Source organism: Salmo trutta, chromosome 33, assembly GCF_901001165.1.
Source record: "Salmo trutta chromosome 33, fSalTru1.1, whole genome shotgun sequence".
In the NCBI taxonomy this organism is placed as follows: Eukaryota; Metazoa; Chordata; class Actinopteri; order Salmoniformes; family Salmonidae; genus Salmo; species Salmo trutta.
This window is the reverse complement of record NC_042989.1, coordinates 39,486,953-39,505,563: the sequence shown is the minus strand read 5'-3', so window position 1 is coordinate 39,505,563 and position 18,611 is coordinate 39,486,953. Positions and strand designations below refer to the sequence as shown.

The 18,611-nt window shown below is 44.1% G+C and overlaps 1 protein-coding gene across 1 annotated transcript; it reads right to left on the bottom strand.

Moving 5' to 3' along the window:
• Positions 1–6,676: 6,676 nt before the first annotated feature.
• Positions 6,677–17,274, bottom strand: sav1 (salvador family WW domain containing protein 1). Its single transcript, XM_029730909.1, has 6 exons — positions 16,921–17,274; positions 16,406–16,501; positions 13,329–13,904; positions 10,090–10,354; positions 8,344–8,496; positions 6,677–7,979 (listed from the first exon to the last, which is right to left on the bottom strand). The coding sequence occupies exons 1-6, from the start codon at positions 16,952–16,954 to the stop codon at positions 7,748–7,750; spliced, it is 1,356 nt and encodes a 451-aa protein (XP_029586769.1). The 5' UTR covers positions 16,955–17,274; the 3' UTR covers positions 6,677–7,747.
• Between the last annotated feature and the right edge of the window lie 1,337 nt (positions 17,275–18,611).

Sequence of the window (18,611 nt, the reverse complement as noted above, 5' to 3'; positions counted from 1 at the left end):
CAGGGCCCATAGTGCTCTGGTTAAAAGTTATTTTATTTTACCAGGGCCCATAGTGCTCTGGTTAAAAGTTATTTTATTTTACCAGGGCCCATAGTGCTCTGGTTAAAAGTTATTTTATTTTACTAGGCAAGTCAGTTAAGAACAAATTATTTTTAACAAAACGGTCTACCCCGGCCAAACCCTAACGACACTGGGCCAATTGTTCGCCGCCCTATGGGACTCACGGCCGGTTCTGATACAGTCTGGAATCGAACCAGGGTCTGTAGTGACGCCTCTAGCACTGAGATGCAGTGCCTTAGACCACTGTGCCACTCGGGAGCCCCAATGTGCTCTGTAGGGAATGGGATGTCATTAGGGACACGTACAAAGTCTTTGTTTAAATATACCTATTTTTGTCAGCATGGTAACTCATCAGTGTCTACCATTTGAGGCTCTCCAAGCTTATCTTCAGTGTGGTATATTTCTTGATATTTCACATGTTTAGAGCTTGTACTTGACCGGGCACTTTGTTTATTTTTGTAATATAGGTACTGCGTGCCAATGTCATGCAACTACAGTTTCATATGCAGTGGGGGGGGGAAAGTATTTGATCCCCTGCTGATTTTGTACGTTTGCCCACTGACAAAGAAATGATCAGTCTAATTTTAATGGTAGGTTTATTTGAACAGTGAGAGACAGAAGAACAAAAAAATCCAGAAAAACGCATGTCAAAAATGTTATAAATTGATTTGCATTTTAATGAGGGAAATAAGTATTTGACCCCCTCTCAATCAGAAAGATTTCTGGCTCCCAGGTGTCTTTTATACAGGTAACGAGCTGAGATTAGGAGCACACTCTTAAAGGGAGTGCTCCTAATCTCAGCTTGTTACCTGTATGAAAGACACCTGTCCACAGAAGCAATCAATCAATCAGATTCCAAACTCTCCACCATGGCCAAGACCAAAGAGCTCTCCAAGGATGTCAGGGACAAGATTGTAGACCTACACAAGGCTGGAATGGGCTACAAGACCATCGCCAAGCAGCTTGGTGAGAAGGTGGCAACAGTTGGTGCGATTATTTGCAAATGGAAGAAACACAAAAGAACTGTCAATCTCCCTCGGCCTGGGGCTCCATGCAAGACCTCACTTCGTGGAGTTGCAATGATCATGAGAACGGTGAGGAATCAGCCCAGAACTACACGGGAGGATCTTGTCAATGATCTCAAGGCAGCTGGGACCATAGTCACCAAGAAAACAATTGGTAACACACTACGCCGTGAAGGACTGAAATCCTGCAGCGCCCGCAAGCTCCCACTGCTCAAGAATACATATACATGCCTGTCTGAAGTTTGCCAATGAACATCTGAATGATTCAGAGGACAACTGGTGAAAGTGTTGTGGTCAGATGATACCAAAATGGAGCTCTTTGACATCAACTCAACTCACCGTGTTTGGAGGAGGAGGAATGCTGCCTATGACCCCAAGAATACCATCTCCACCGTCAAACATGGAGGTGGAAACATTATGCTTTGGGGGTGTTTTTCTGCTAAGGGGACAGGACAACTTCACCGCATCAAAGGGACGATGGACGGGGCCATGTACCGTCAAATCTTGGGTGAGAACATCCTTCCTTCAGCCAGGGCATTGAAAATGGGTCGTGGATGGGTATTCCAGCATGACAATGACCCAAAACACACGGCCAAGGCAACAAAGGAGTGGCTCAAGAAGAAGCACATTAAGGTCCTGGAGTGGCCTAGCCAGTCTCCAGACCTTAATCCCATAGAAAATCTGTGGAGGGAGCTGAAGGTTCGAGTTGGCAAACATCAGCCTTGAAACTTTAATGACTTGGAGAAGATCTGCAAAGAGGAGTGGGACAAAACCCTCCTGAGATGTGTGCAAACCTGGTGGCCAACTACAAGAAACGTCTGACCTCTGTGATTGCCAACAAGGGTTTTGCCACCAAGTACTAAGTCATGTTTTGCAGAGGGGTCAAATACTTATTTCCCTCATTAAAATGCAAATCATTTTATAACATTTTTGATATGCGTTTTTCTGGATGTTTTGGTTGTTATTCTGTCTCTCACTGTTCAAATAAACCTACCATTAAAATTATAGACTGATCATTTCTTTGTAAGTGGGCAAACGTACAAAATCAGCGGGGGATCAAATACTTTTTTTCCCCCACTGTAGCTACGACAGCACTCACACACCTGCTGCATTATGATCCCACTTGTTGGGCAGAACACAAGCATCCATTGTCTATAAAACAAACCCCTCACACATGTTTTGGTTTGGGGAGCTGGGGTGAGCTGTCTGTACTCCCTTAGTCTGTACCCATGATAGATAAGTTGACTTAAAAAAAAAAATGCTGACTTAAGTCAATGTTCTCTGAATCGGGCCGATATAGCCTGTGTTGTCTCTATGGTCACACATTTAGCCTGGAACAGAATTGACTGCCGGGGATGAGATCAAGAGTAAGTCACTGGATAGTTTAGTAGACATGGACCAGTGAGTAGGTGGCGATGGGCCGGCTAGGTGAGTAGGTGGCGATGGGCCGGCTAGGTGAGTAGGTGGCGATGGGCCGGCTAGGTGAGTAGGTGGCGATGGGCCGGCTAGGTGAGTAGGCGGCGATGGGCCGGCTAGGTGAGTAGGCGGCGATGGGCCGGCTAGGTGAGTAGGTGGCGATGGGCCGGCTAGGTGAGTAGGCGGCGATGGGCCGGCTTAGAGGTAGACAGAGAAATATAGAACATTATAAACAGTTTCACTACAGTTGACTATATTATATATATATTATATTTGTTTCTATCACTTCATACTAGTCTGCTTCTTGCAAGGTTTGGTAAAAAAAATATATATTTTAAACTGGATAATGAGGGCTGGGGGAATAGATGGTAGTAGATAGTGGGGGGAATAGATGGTAGTAGATAGTGGGGGGAATAGATGGTAGTAGATAGTGGGGGGAATAGATGGTAGTAGATAGTGGGGGGAATAGATGGTAGTAGATAGTGGGGGGAATAGATGGTAGTAGATAGTGGGGGGAATAGATGGTAGTAGATAGTGGGGGGAATAGATGGTAGTAGATAGTGGGGGGAATAGATGGTAGTAGATAGTGGGGGGAATAGATGGTAGTAGATAGTGGGGGGAATAGATGGTAGTAGATAGTGGGGGGAATAGATGGTAGTAGATAGTGGGGGGAATAGATGGTAGTAGATAGTGGGGGGAATAGATGGTAGTAGATAGTGGGGGGAATAGATGGTAGTAGATAGTGGGGGGAATAGATGGTAGTAGATAGTGGGGGGAATAGATGGTAGTAGATAGTGGGGGGAATAGATGGTAGTAGATAGTGGGGGGAATAGATGGTAGTAGATAGTGGGGGGAATAGATGGTAGTAGATAGTGGGGGGAATAGATGGTAGTAGATAGTGGGGGGAATAGATGGTAGTAGATAGTGGGGGGAATAGATGGTAGTCTTACCAACTCCTGTGGTCAATGTCATGCCACTGTGCCTGTCTGTCTATCTGGACTACTGCATGGGGAAAGACCAGAGGGGTATACTACAACACAGGATCAATGAGTTAGCCAGATACTTTGATAAACAACCAGAAATAACTGTGGATTTTCTGATTCACAGAAAAGCTAATACAGTATATGTGTTTTTGGTTGTTGAGTCAGTTAGCCTTGAAATGGGTATAGTCTATCTTCCTAAGAAATAGAAAGTTTCAGGCAAGTTATCTGTCTAACTCCTTGATTCTGCTGTGCGGTGTACTCTTCTGAAAAGCCACAGTCTCCTCAACAGCTTGTACTCGTTAACCAGTAGTGGTTGTGTTATTGTTGGGAACGCTTTTTCGTGTTTGCAAACAATATATCAGTGGGCTTGGTGGACTGTTAAAATGTGTAGGTTGTGTTAAATTTGATGAGAAAACAACTATCCAGTTATTGCATACGCAAAAAATATAAAACAGCTTATTTTTCGGGGGGGGGGGGGGGGGGGTAATTTAGTTGTTTCTATGTTTTATGTAACCTGTAAGGTTGTTGTTATGGTTACACGTCAAGCAGGATGTCTATGAAAAGGTCTGACCAAAGAGGTTTGTACTGTAACAATCTCTCAGAGAGAGTCCAAAATGGCCCCCTATTCCCTTTATAGTGCATTACTTTATGACTAGGGTCCATAGGATTAGGGTGCCATTTGGGACGGACGAAGACAAATACACAGCAGCATCAAAGTGGTTTCATCCTCATGGTCTTCCACACTACAGTATAACGTAACCATTCACAACAAGTCATCGGCATCATTTTTTTTAATTAAAATGGGAGAAAAACGTGTCTGTTGTCTGAGCTTCAATAATACACAGTGGCTGAATAATGACAGGAGAACATCATCTGGGCCGTGCCTGAAACAGGAAGGGGAGGAACTGCAACCTGCAACCGTCCAATAAGAAATGTTCATTGTTGTTTTCCGTTACAAAACGTTACTGAGCACGACCCAGGTATTGACTTGTGGAAAGAAAACAAATAGATATTGGTCAGGTTTAGTACATGTATCTGCCAGTATGGTGTTACAAACAACTATGGAACCAGGATCATCTCCAAACTGGGATTAAATTATTGATAGTTGCTTTTCCAAAAGCCAATAATTACAAGAACAGAATAGTAAATGACAACGGCCAATAAGAGGTTTGTGTGAATTTGTTTGAGGAGTAGCTACATAGTTGGGTGTTTTGAAGGAAAAAAGTCAAAAAAAAATTAGGCCTTCACAGGCTTGAAACGTGTTATTTTTTGTCACAGTAGATTGTGTGTTTGTCCTGGATCTGCACTTCATAAAGGGTTAAATACCAGCCGTACGGTGACATCATCCTGAACCGACGGGTTGGGAGCCAGCCGTACGGTGACGTCATCCTGAACCGACGGGTTGGGAGCCAGCCGTACGGTGACGTCATCCTGAACCGACGGGTTGGGAGCCAGCCGTACGGTGACGTCATCCTGAACCGACGGGTTGGGAGCCAGCCGTACGGTGACGTCATCCAGAACCGACGGGTTGGGAGCCAGCCGTACGGTGACGTCATCCTGAACCGACGGGTTGGGAGCCAGCCGTACGGTGACGTCATTCAATATCAGTCCATTAAAAAAAACAAGGCATTACAAAATCCACATCAAGAACATAACCAGTTATCGGATGTTTGTATCCCAAATGGCACCCTATTCCCTACATAGTGCACTACTTTATACTAACCCTATGGGACTAGTGCACTAGGGGATAGGGTGTCATGTGGGACGTAACCAGAGTCCGTCTTGATACAGAGGAAAATGCACTTCAGTTGTTTGGAAAAGGCATCTGAACCTTTAGTGATATACAGTACAATGCCTTCAGAAAGTATTCAGAATCCTTGACTTGTTCCACATTTTGTTAAGTTACAGCCTTATTCTAAAATTGATTAAATACATTTGTTTCCTCAACCTACAAACAATACCACATTATGACAAAGCTAAAACAGGTTTTTAGAAATGTCTGCAAGTTTATTAAAAATAAAAAAACAGAAATAACTTATTTACATAAGTATTCAGAGTCTTCGCTATGAGACTCTAAACTGAGCTCAGGTGCATCCTGTTTCCATTGATCATCCTTGAGATGTTTCTACAACTTGATTGGAGTCTACTTGTGGTAAATTCAATTGGTTAGACATGACTTGGAAAGGCCCACACCTGCTACAAGACCATGGTGCTTGCCTACGGAGCTGTGAGGGGAACGGCACCTCCGTACCTTCAGGCTCTGCTCAGTCCCTACACCCAAACAAGGGCACTGCGTTCATCCACCTCTGGCCTGCTCGCCTCCCTACCTCTGCGGAAGCACAGTTCCCGCTCAGCCCAGTCAAAACTGTTCGCTGCCCTGGCACCCCAATGGTGGAACAAGCTCCCTCACGACGCCAGGACAGCGGAGTCAATCACCACCTTCCGGAGACACCCGAAACCCCACCTCTTTAAGGAATACCTAGGATAGGATAAAGTAATCCTTCTAACCCCCCCCCCCTTAAAAGATATAGATGTACTATTGTAAAGTGGTTGTTCCACTGGATATAAGGTGAATGCACCAATTTGTAAGTCGCTCTGGATAAGAGCGTCTGCTAAATGACGTAAATGTCTATATAAGATCCCAGTCAAGTCTCTGAAAGTACTTTGTTGGATGCTCAAGTACAGAGTAAAAGGGGTGTGAATACTTACGTAAATTAGATATTTCAGAAAAAAAAAATTATAATAAGTTAACGTAAAACCTGTTTTTGCCTTGTCATTATTTGATAGTGTGTAGATTGAGGGGGACGACGACGACGACGACTTCCATTTTAGAATAAGGCTGTAACGTAACAAAATGTGTAAAAAAGTCCAGGGGTCTGAATACTTTCCACTGTATATAAACTACGCCATGCCAAATGGCACCCTATTCCCTTTATAGTGCACTACTTTGGACCAGGGCCCAGAGTGTCTTTTAATACACAGATCGCATTATTATAATAAGGATATTCCTGATGTGTAGTGATGCAGTGAGCCCTGAGTCACACCAATGACTGCATCAAATGTGATGCTTTATGCTACAGTTTCAGGTCTTCAAATAAAAGATATGTAATATCAAAGATGTACATTTCTTGTGCAAGGCAATTACACGTTTTAGAGGATCTTATTTAAAAAGAATGACGTTTAAAAAAAAAAAACAATGCATCACATTTTTATTGTTAAAGAAATCTTCAGTTTTAGGGGCTACAAATGCTGCCAAAGAAATACAATGATCAATTCTGCTCCATAAATGTTTTTATCTGGAAACATACATTTATAAAAAAGGTGAAGCTGCCAGTCCTTCTCTCCCAACTTGGGGGGGAAAAAAAAGTGACAGAGTTGCAATCATTTTACAAAGCGCAATATAAACAGGCATTGTGCTGTTCCTGTGAGGAAAAGAGTCTGTACATCTTATAGTCACTTATGGACATTCAAACAAACACTAACAGGTCTTTAACACCCTGTGATCATCTTCAGTCTTTTTATAAAGAACAGATTCCATACAACAACCCAGGGCCGTGTTCAGTGGGGCACACTGTAGCAAAACCTTTTGAAAACGGAAAAACAAAAATGGTTTCTTAAGTCCCGGTAGTCCCTCCATGTTTCAGTCCGTTCTTCCATTTGTTGCCTAATGAACACGACCCAGTTCTCAGATGACATTTGCTGTAAGAGACTTTAGTATAAACACATTTCTCTCTCCAGCTGTAGTATCCTTTTCTTTCTTCATTGGCGCAGACACATGTTCTCTCTTCACTGGTCCTGCATCATCACGAAGGGAGAGGGGCCTGCGTAGCCACATGATGTGAGCAGCATCTGGACATTCGGCTGATATAACGGGAGACAACATACGTTTTGGTGAAGAGGCGGCGGCAATAAGGAGGTCAATCAAAGAGATTAACCCTGACTGACCGGGGCAGAAACCTCAAAGGGGCGGACTTCCATGTTGTAGAAACCAAGAGGGTGGAGCTCCCTTACCATAGAAACCTCAAAGGGGGCGGGACAATGGAACAGACTGAACTTCATATGAACAATGTAGAACGAGAAGGGTTGAAGTCCCAGGTCCAGCTATCCACAGGCTCCATTCCTCTGTCCAGTCAGTTCAGGGTCATATTCATTAGCGCACACTGTAGCAACCCATTTAGGAACAAAAACATTGGACAAATTCAGGTAGCCCGCCGCCCCCACCCCCCCCACCACCATGTTGTCTTGTGAAGTAGGTCATATTCACTAGGAAGCAAACATGTTCCCTGTGAAGTTCTTTCCTGGCTGCTCCTGGGCCTGAGTGTACCACTGCTGCCTCGGTTTCCTTTGGTCCACCTCGGACAGCAGGGCGTGACGGTAAGCCTCGTAGGACTTGACGATGCGCTTCAGTTCCTTCATGAAGAGCAGCTTCAACATGCCCTGGTACGTGTCCAGATCCACCAGCTGGAACAGCTCCCACTTCAGGATGTGGTCATACCTGGAGCAGAAGGGAACACAAGGGATTTTATTTCACAACGAACATGGATGCATGTCACAATGCATAAAATATAAAACAAAACTGGAGAAACTTTGGTCATGTCTGGAGACACGGCAGAGCTAGTATAGCTAGCAAAATAGTTTAGATCTGTAAACTATTTTAGCAGGCTACCTAAGCATATTGGCTGAGGTGAAACAATTCACTTATTTTATCGTTTTATCGAAATGCCACACAGTCTACAAAACCACAAGGTGTCTTCAATACCGGTTCATTTTTATTTATTTTTTTACATTATTTTTCATCAATGAAACCTCTGAAGTTATGAGCCAGTATATGGGAGAAATGTCAGGTACGGTCTACTCACTTGAGCTGGGCGCGAGCGTACACCTGTAGCCAGGCAGGGATCTCTGCCGTGTGGTATGGGTTGGCTGGTACCAGCACTGGATGGTCCCTCTCTGCTGGGCGAGGCTGGTATACAACGGGAGAAGGCAGGGGTGGCTGGTCATACTGGAGCACGCTGGAAATGGAAAAGTCCAAATATATTTAAAATGTATTCCCTTTAGTTTTTTTTAAAAGGACTACAAATGAATTGTGTGTCAGTGTACAACCAGAGTGGGCTGGTCATAGTGAGGAACACTGGAATAAAATGAGGTTATACAGTTACAATGAAGAAAGAAAAAAAACACGACATGCAACAATTTCAAACATTTTACTGAGTTACAGGTCATATAAAAAGGAAATCAGTCAATTGAAATAAGTTCATTAGGTCTTAATCTAAGGATTAAACATGACTGGGAATACAGATATGCATCTGTTGGTCACTGATTAAAAAAAAACATTAAGGTAAAGTAGGGGATTGGGTCAGAACACCAGTGACCACCATCTGCCTCATGCAGCACGACATCTCCTTCACATAGAGTTGATCAGGCTGTTGGTTGCGGCCTGTGGAATGTTGTCCCACTGTGTGAAGTTGCTGGATACTGGCGGGAACTGGAACACGCCGTCGTGCACGTCTGTCCAGAGCATCCCAAACATGCTGAGTAGGTGACATGTCTGGTGAGTATGCAGGCCATGGAAGAACAGGGACATTTTCAGCTTCCAGGAATTGTGTACAGATCTTTGCGTCATGGGGCTGTGCATTATCATGCTGAAACATGAGGTGATGGCGGCGGATGAATGGCACGACAATGGGCCTCAGGATCTCGTCACGGTATCTGTGAATTCAAATTGCCATCGATAAAATGCAATTGAGTTTGTTGTCCGTAGCTTATGCCTGCCCATACCATAACCTCACCTCCACCATGGGGCCCTCTGTTCACAACGTTGACGTCAGCATATTGCTCGCCCACACTACATGCCGTCTACCATCTGCCCGGTACAGTTGAAACGTGGATTTATCCATAAAGAGGACACTTCTCCAGCATGCCAGTGGCCATCAAAGGTAAGCATTTTCTCACTGAAGTCAGTTACAATGCAGAACTACAGTGGGGTCAAGACCATGGTGAGGACGACAAGCACGCAAATGAGCTTCCCTGAGACAGTTTCTGACAGTTGTCTCCAGCACAAGGTGCACCTGTGTAATGATCATGCTGTTTAATCAGCTTCTTGATATGCCACATCTGTCAGGTGGATGGATTATCTTGGCAAATGAGAAATGCTCACTAGTAGGGACGTAAACAAATCTGTGCAATAAATTTGAGAGAAATAAGTTTAGTACATATGGAACATTTCTGGGATGTTGAAATATGGGACCAACACTTTACATGTTGCGTTTATATTTTTGTTCAGCGTAGTATTGACAGAGGCTAGGAGTCAAGTTACAATATCAGAATAAAATGACTGAACAAATTCTCACTTTTTAAAGAGACTGAATACCAAATGCGTGCGAGTTTCCCTTAGGTACAGATCTAAGATAGGGGTCCTCTGCTCCAATCCTAACCATTAGTGACAAACTGACCCAAGATCAGTGTCAAAGGGCAACGTCATCTTACACCATGCGTTTGTCTCTACAGCCTACCTAGGAGCACAGGGGTGTCTGTCCTGCCTACCTAGGAGCACAGGGGTGTCTATCCTGCCTACCTAGGAGCACAGGGGTGTCTATACTGCCTACCTAGGAGCACAGGGGTGTCTATACTGAGCACTCTTGTAGAGGTGGTCCACGTAGTAGGGTCCAAACTCAGCCGACTCCACCTTCTCCCAGCCAGGGGGCAGACCCTCTCTCTCCAGGGGGTGGGACCAGTGGGTGGTGTTGGTGTTGTGGTCGATGTAGTACTTCCTGCCTCTAATGGTCCAGTCTACCATCCAACCACGGGGCAGGTCCTCACAGCTCAGACTGGACAGGTTCCCCAGAGACTTGGACTGCATTCGATCGATACCTGGAGGGGAGGAGTTAGATACCTTAAATCTTCAGAGGATGGCTGGCTGGTCAAACAAATGGGTCAAGTCTCAAAATGGCACCCTATTCCCTATGTAGTGCACTACTTTTGACAAGAGCCCTATGGGGAATAGGGTGCCACTTGGGACATACCCTTAAAAACCCTAGGCCTTCAAGTATCCTGTAGTAAAACCTGCTGCCAGGCCCTGGTACCGTCCTCTATGAGGAAAGAGTAGGGGACAGCATCCATTTATAGAGGAGGAATCATGTCCTCTGGTGACAGCATCCATTTATAGAGGAAACATGTCCACTTCTATTTAAAGAGACATTCTGACACACCAACTGTACAAACACTGAAACACAGCGTTGCTGCTGATCCCTTTTTAACAACACGGTCCTAGATGTACTACTCTCTCCGACTCACACACTGTGATGTGTGACCCACCTGTCTTGATGAATGGTAGGAAATGGGAGAGTAAATGTATTCAAGGGACAGGAAGGCTGAGATCTAAGCTCAAATTCAAACAGAGCTTACATCTGTCCTTTCTCCTGAAGTGTGCACGCCTCTCCACACAATAAAAACCCATTGTATTGTTGGAAGCATAGGCCAGAGCCCGCGTTGGCCTACAATAGTACTTATACACTACACTACCAAAAGTATGTGGACACCTGGCTTGCAGTCGGCGTTCCAATTCATCCCAAAGGTGCTTGATGGGAGGTTGAGGTCAGGGCTCTGTGCAGGCCAGTCAAGTTTCCACACCGATCTCGACAAACCATATCTATACGGACCTCGCTTTGTGCATGGGGGCCATTGTCATGTTGAAACAGGAAAGGGCCTTCCCCAAACTGTTGCCACAAAGTTGGAAGCACAGAATCGTCTAGAATGTCATTGTATGCTGTAGGGTTAAGATTTCCCTTCACTGGAACTAAGGGGACTAGCCCAAACCATTATTCCTCCTCCACCAAACTTTACAGTTGGCACTACGCATTAGGGCAAGTAGCGTTCTCCTGGAATCCGCCAAACCCAGATGCATCCATCTGACTGCCAGGTGGTGAAGCATGATTCATCACGCCAGAGAAGTGTTACTCCGTCGGAGTCCAATGGCGGTGAGCTTTACACCATTCCAGCCGACGCTTGGCATTGGTCATGGTGATCTTATGCTTGTGTGCGGCTGCTCGGCCATGGAAACCCATTTCATGAAGCTCCCAACGAACAGTTATTGTGCTGACGTTGCTTCCAGAGGCAGTTTGGAACTCGATAGTGAGTGTTACAACTGAGCAGACGATTTTCACGCACTTCAGCACGCAGCGGTCTCGTTCTGTGAGCATGTGTGACCAACCACTGAGGCTGAGTCATTATTCCTAGATGTTTCCACTTGACAATAACAGCACTTACAGTTGACCAGGGCAGCTCTAGCAGGGCCAGGGCAGCTCTAGCAGGGCAGACATTTTACCAGGAATGTGTCCATGTTTTCTACACTGAAACCACCACCAGCATCCCTCCTGATGCACCAGTGGGAATTTACATCAAGACTCGCATTCTAGAGTCTATTGAAGTAACGTGTGCGTATAATGTCATGTGTTTAACACAGAGAAGACAGGTAAAAGGCAACAGATGACATGCACCAGTCTGGGGTTTAGTCATGTGTCTCGAGGTGGTCCCACTCCCATCTGCAAATAACTCGTTTTTAGTGAGACTGTTTTTGAAGACGCAGCGAGGCACGCAGCGAGGCGGTATTGAAGACGCAGCGAGGCGGTATTGAAGACGCAGGGTATTGAAGACGCAGCGAGGCGGTATTGAAGACGCAGCGAGGCGGTATTGAAGACGCAGCGAGGCGGTTTTGAAGATAGTGAGGTGGTTTTGAAGATAGTGAGGTGGTTTTGAAGATAGTGAGGTGGTTTTGAAGATAGTGAGGTGGTTTTGAAGATAGTGAGGTGGTTTTGAAGATAGTGAGGTGGTTTTGAAGATAGTGAGGTGGTTTTGAAGATAGTGAGGTGGTTTTGAAGATAGTGAGGTGGTTTTGAAGATAGTGAGGTGGTTTTGAAGATAGTGAGGTGGTTTTGAAGATAGTGAGGTGTATCACCCCTTTTGCTTAAGGCTCTATCCAAACTGAAAACAAGAATCTGCTAGTTGAACAGCCAGAAACACGGTAGCAACAAACACTTCTTTTAACACCGGTTCCTAAGATGTGTTCAACTGGTTAAACTATAGCTCCATAGCCAATGTATTCATACTGAGGAGCGGCAGTCCAGGAATGTACCCGTGGATATGTAGCCTAGTCACCACATCCAATAAGCGGGTACCTCCCTACTGGCACCATTTACCTATAAAGGACCAACTCTACCTACATATTACCTCGACGAACCGGTGCCACCGCACATTGACTCTGTACCGTAACACCCTGTATATAGCTTCCACATTGACTCTGTACCGGTACCCCCTGTATATAGCCTCCACATTGACTCTGTACCGTAACACCCTGTATATAGCTTCCACATTGACTCTGTACCGGTACCCCCTGTATATAGCCTCCACATTGACTCTGTACCGGTACACCCTATATATAGCCTCCACATTGACTCTGTACCGGTACCCCCTGGTATATAGTCTCGCTATTGTTATTTTACTGCTGCTTTTTAATTATTTATTATTGTTATTTGTACTGCATTGTTGGTTAGGGGCTCATAAGCATTTCACCTTCGGTGCATGTGACTAATAAAATCTGATAGGCCACTACTTTTGACCAAGGCTCATAGCGTATAAGTGTAGAGCCCTACCAGCACCACCTTCATAGCCTTATAACTCACATTCTAAAGACAATTCCAAGCCTTTGTCATCATTTTGTTCTTGTTGACTAAACAACTATCCAATTACCGAGTCCTTATAAGACATTTCGTCAATGTTAAATTGGTTCAATTGATTTGACTATTATGACTACGGATATTGACTCGAGTAAGACTTGTTTATGTTTTACCTGCTGCCGGTCTGTTGGGGGCCGAGGGAGTGTGTTGTTGTGGTGGTGGTCTTTGATGTTCATAGCATCTATAGTCCTCATGGAAGTGGTCAGGGGCTCTGGGGTGCTGATGTGGCTGAGGCAGTCTCTGCTGCTGGCTGTCGCAGTAAGGCTCCGGAGTCGAGGGGTAGTAGTAAAGCCCAGCATCCGCGTTCTCAGCCATGGCGCTCACGTCTGCGAGGAAAGACTGCGAGGAGCCTCCGTACTCGTGGGTTATATCCCCCAGGCTTCCAGGTAGGTACAGAGGGGCTGACATCCGACGGCGTTCCCGCTGAGCCGCCTCGTGGGGTGGCCTCTGCACAGGGGAGCTGTGGAAGCTCTTGTTGTCGGCCAACGCAGTCTCAGGTTCCACGGGGTAGGATGAAGGTCCTGGGCCAGGCTCAGGCTCGGGTCCCACGGGGTAGGATGAAGGTCCTGGGCCAGGCTCAGCCTCAGGTCCCACAGGGTAGGATGAAGGTCCTGGGCCAGGCTCTGGCAGAGGGACCTCGGTGCGTCTGGAGACAGTGGGTCCATGTCGGATGAACGAGGTCATGAGAGCTGAAACAGGACCAGCAGGTGTATGTCAAGACAAAGGATGTTACTAACTATCGTCTAAAAGATAACTGACTGGGTATTCTACAATATATTGTATTTACTTCGCCACCATGGCCAATTTATTGCCTTACCTCCCTTTTCTTACCTCATTTGCTCACACTGTATATAGATTTTCTTCTACTGTATTATTGACTGTATGTTTGTTTTACTCCATGTGTAACTCTGTTGTTGAATGTGTCGAACTGCTTTGCTTTATCTTGGTCAGGTCGCAGTTGTAAATGAGAACTTGTTCTCAACTGGCCTACCTGGTTAAATAAAGGTGAAATAAAAAATAACTGACCAATACACCAAATCTGATTGATTAAAAACAATATTGCAGGTGAAATAAAAAATAAATAAAGTAATTTCGTTAGCCACCAATGTAAAGATGTTGGTGGAGTGTTGACTAACCTTGTCGTTTCTGTATGCGCTAAATGTCCATAGCATTGACCACAGGTAGTTAGCTAGCCATCTAAATGTCAAAATATGGTTTGTTGTGCTACAGTCTAACTACCTAGCTAAATTATTATGACCTGTAGAATAGATGTCGTTTTTCAGTGTAGAGAACATGGACATATTCCTGGAAGGTTGCAATATTTTTTTTAATCAATAATCAGATTTGGCGTATTGGTCAGTTATTTTTTTATTTCACCTTTATTTAACCAGGTAGGCCAGTTGAGAACAAGTTCTCATTTACAACTGCGACCTGGCCAAGATAAAGCACAGCAATTCGACACAACATAACAAAAATCAGTGGGGAATCCACAATGGATGGATGAATGAATGAATGAATGAATGAAAGTAGGGCTACAGGGCTTTGAGAAGACTCAATAGACTTAATTTGACCATGCTGGTCATTTATGAACATTTGAACATCTTGGCCATGTTCTGTTATAATCTCCACCCCGGCACAGCCAGAAGAGGACTGGCCACCCCTCATAGCCTGGTTCCTCTCTAGGTTTCTTCCTGGGTTTTGGCCTTTCTAGGGAGTTTTTCCTAGCCACCGTGCTTCTACACCTGCATTGCTTGCTGTTGGGGGTTTTAGGCTGGGTTTCTGTACAGCACTTTGAAATATCAGCTGATGTAAGAAGGGCTTTATAAATACATTTGATTTGATTCAATGTAACCTTCTGGACCAGAGCTAGCTACAGATCTCATCTTTGGCTAACGCTAGCAAGCTAGATGCTAGTCAGCCATGCAGAAGCCACAATAACTATTAGATAGTAGAATACAGTTTACCAACGTGTTATGCTTGGGTATCATCATATGACCTAAAACGTGTCAATGGTAAAAATAAAAAAATAAAGTGTTTTTACGAAGAGACATTGGTAGCACCAGCAGGCTACCACCCGGTTACTCAACCCTGCACCTTAAAGACTGCTACCCTATACTATATACATAGACACTTTAATAATGTTTATATACTGCTTTAATCATTTCATATGTATAACGTTACTGTGTTTTAGTCAATGCCACTCCGACATTGCTCATCCTAATATTATATTTCTTAATTCCATGATTTTACTTTTAGATGTGTGAATTGTTAGATACTTGTGCACTGCTGGAGATAGGAACAGTCATTTCAGTTGTGGGTTTAATTAGTGGAATTTACCAACAGGAACAGTCATTTCAGTTGTGGGTTTAATTAGTGGAATTTACCAACAGGAACAGTCATTTCAGTTGTGGGTTTAATTAGTGGAATTTACCAACAGGAACAGTCATTTCAGTTGTGGGTTTAATTAGTGGAATTTACCAACAGGAACAGTCATTTCAGTTGTGGGTTTAATTAGTGGAATTTACCAACAGGAACAGTCATTTCAGTTGTGGGTTTAATTAGTGGAATTTACCAACAGGAACAGTCATTTCAGTTGTGGGTTTAATTAGTGGAATTTACCAACAGGAACAGTCATTTCAGTTGTGGGTTTAATTAGTGGAATTTACCAACAGGAACAGTCATTTCAGTTGTGGGCTTAATTAGTGGAATTTACCAACAGGAACAGTCATTTCAGTTGTGGGTTTAATTAGTGGAATTTACCAACAGGAATCAGTTCCAAAAAAACTTCGTAAATAACAAGGTTTCCAACAAATAACGCATACAAAGATTATACAGCGGCAGAGTACGATACCGGACGAATTAATTACTTTCTCACTCACCACGTCTGTCCTCACTCTGGTAAACTATGGACAAACATGAAGAATAAACTAGGTGATGACTTGACGCCTATTCGGTCCTTATTTAGATCATGTTAGGTGAATTAATCGTGTTATTATTGTATGCGTTGTTTGTTGGCAACCTTGTACTTTACGAAGTTTTTTGGAACTGATTCCTGTTGAAACGTTTCAACAAATTATACCCAGCCGCAATGATATCTGTTAAATATGTGTATGTGAACAATATCATTTAGCTAGTTAACCTGACTAGATAACCAACTATGTTGCGAATTTATCTACTTAAACCAACTTACTTTTCTGGAGTGGTGATGTCTCCTTCTTCACATATTTCACATGTACCTCGGCTGGTTTCGACGCTGACTTTTTACTTTTCTTTCTTGAAAGCATAACTCAAACAAAAGACACATCAATGCAATGTCAGAAAGTCGTACAGAAGTTCCCCCAAAACGACCAGAGACCCTTCCAATCTGCAGGATATTTCAGATAGTTAGCGCTGGCTAGTTACTGTCACACTTGCTATTTTTCTGGTCATTTAAGACAAAAAGACAAAACAGACCGATTGCTTATATCAATTCAACGTTAACCAGTTATGCTGAAGTAAACTGTTTTCTCCCAGTTAATAAAAATCACAGACTGTCTTCTCCGGGCACTTGAAGTCAGCTGTTTTTCTATTCAGTGCGTTTATCCAGCCCATCACATCACATCACAAAAACTGCTCAACGCCTCCACAAGTCAGGGATGTGGGATGGTGAAGGGTAGATTTTCACATTTTAAACAACGATTTGTATAAACATATAAAACTACTTACTAACTTCTTCTCCTTGTTCTGTGATTTGAAGCATTTCCAAATTAACGAGTGGTCCAAAGCAGACCAACAACCCCCTTCTCAAAAAAAAAAAATCAGTTTTAAAAGAGATTTCCCTGCTGAAAATAAACCTAAAAATATCCAACCATATGAGACTGGGCTGTCATTTAAAGCTGGGACAAACAGTCACAAGGTCAAGACCCATTGGATTAGCATGGGAAGGTTAATGTGCTGGTTTATTTCTGCTTCCTATCATTGCTGAGGGATGTGTCAAATGATACCCTAACTTCTTATATACTGCTCAACTTTAGACCAGGACTTATAGGGTGCCATTTTGGATACACACTGAGATGCATTGAACATAAGCAAGTCAAAAGGAATCCATACAGTTTTGATTCTTAGTGTGTAACCTGAGTGAGAATTGTGCTCTTGGTAACTAAAGGTTATAATATAAAAACTGCCGTATTCTGTCTTGTCTGTTCTTGTTTTCCTTATTAGGATGTCGGTGGGCGGAGTTGGGAGGGTCGTCAGGTAAATGGGACACACCTGGGCTCGGGTGTGTCCCAGGATAAATACACCACTTCCCCATTCATTTAGGAGACTCTCTCCATGCAGACACACTGATAGATTTTGGTTGTGGCATTCTTTTTTTTTTTGTGTGTGTGTGTGTGTGTGTGTGTGTGTGTGTGTGTGTGTGTGTGTGTGTGTGTGTGTGTGTGTGTGTGTGTGTGTGTGTGTGTGTGTGTGTGTGTGTGTGTGTGTGTGTGTGTGTGTGTGTGTGTGTGTGTGTGTGTGTGTGTGTGTGTGTGTGTGTGTGTGTGTGTGTGTGTGCGCGTGCGCGCGTGTGTGCGTTGACACCTTTCAACACCCCTCATTATCACATTAATCCACGCAACCACTCACACTGCTGATTACTGACTACACACATCATTGTTAATTGTATTTAGTTTACTTCAGTTAATAAATATATTTTGTTATTCCTTATCTCCACGTTGGCTCCCTTTTTGTTACGAACTTCGAGCTGGTTTGTGACACATGGCTGCTAAAATCCTGGCACCCTATTCCCTATATAGTGCTCTACTGGCACCCTAGTCCCTATATAGTGCTCTACTGGCACCCTATTCCCTATATAGTCCTCTACTGGCACCCTGTTCCCTATATAGTCCTCTACTGGCACCCTGTTCTCTATATAGTGCTCTACTGGCACCCTGTTCCCTATATAGTGCTCTACTGGCACCCTGTTCCCTATATAGTCCTCTACTGGCACCCTGTTCCCTATATAGTCCTCTACTGGCACCCTGTTCCCTATATAGTCCTCTACTGGCACCCTGTTCTCTATATAGTGCTCTACTGGCACCCTGTTCCCTATATAGTGCTCTACTGGCACCCTGTTCCCTATACAGTGCTCTACTGGCACCCTGTTCCCTATATAGTTCTCTACTGGCACCCTGTTCTCTATATAGTGCTCTACTGACACCCTATTCCCTATATAGTGCTCTACTGACACCCTATTCCCTATATAGTGCTCTACTGGCACCCTGTTCCCTATATAGTGCTCCACTGACACCCTATTCCCTATATAGTGCTCTACTGGCACCCTATTCCCTATATAGTGCTCTACTGGCACCCTAGTCCCTATATAGTGCTCTACTGGCACCCTATTCCCTATATAGTCCTCTACTGGCACCCTGTTC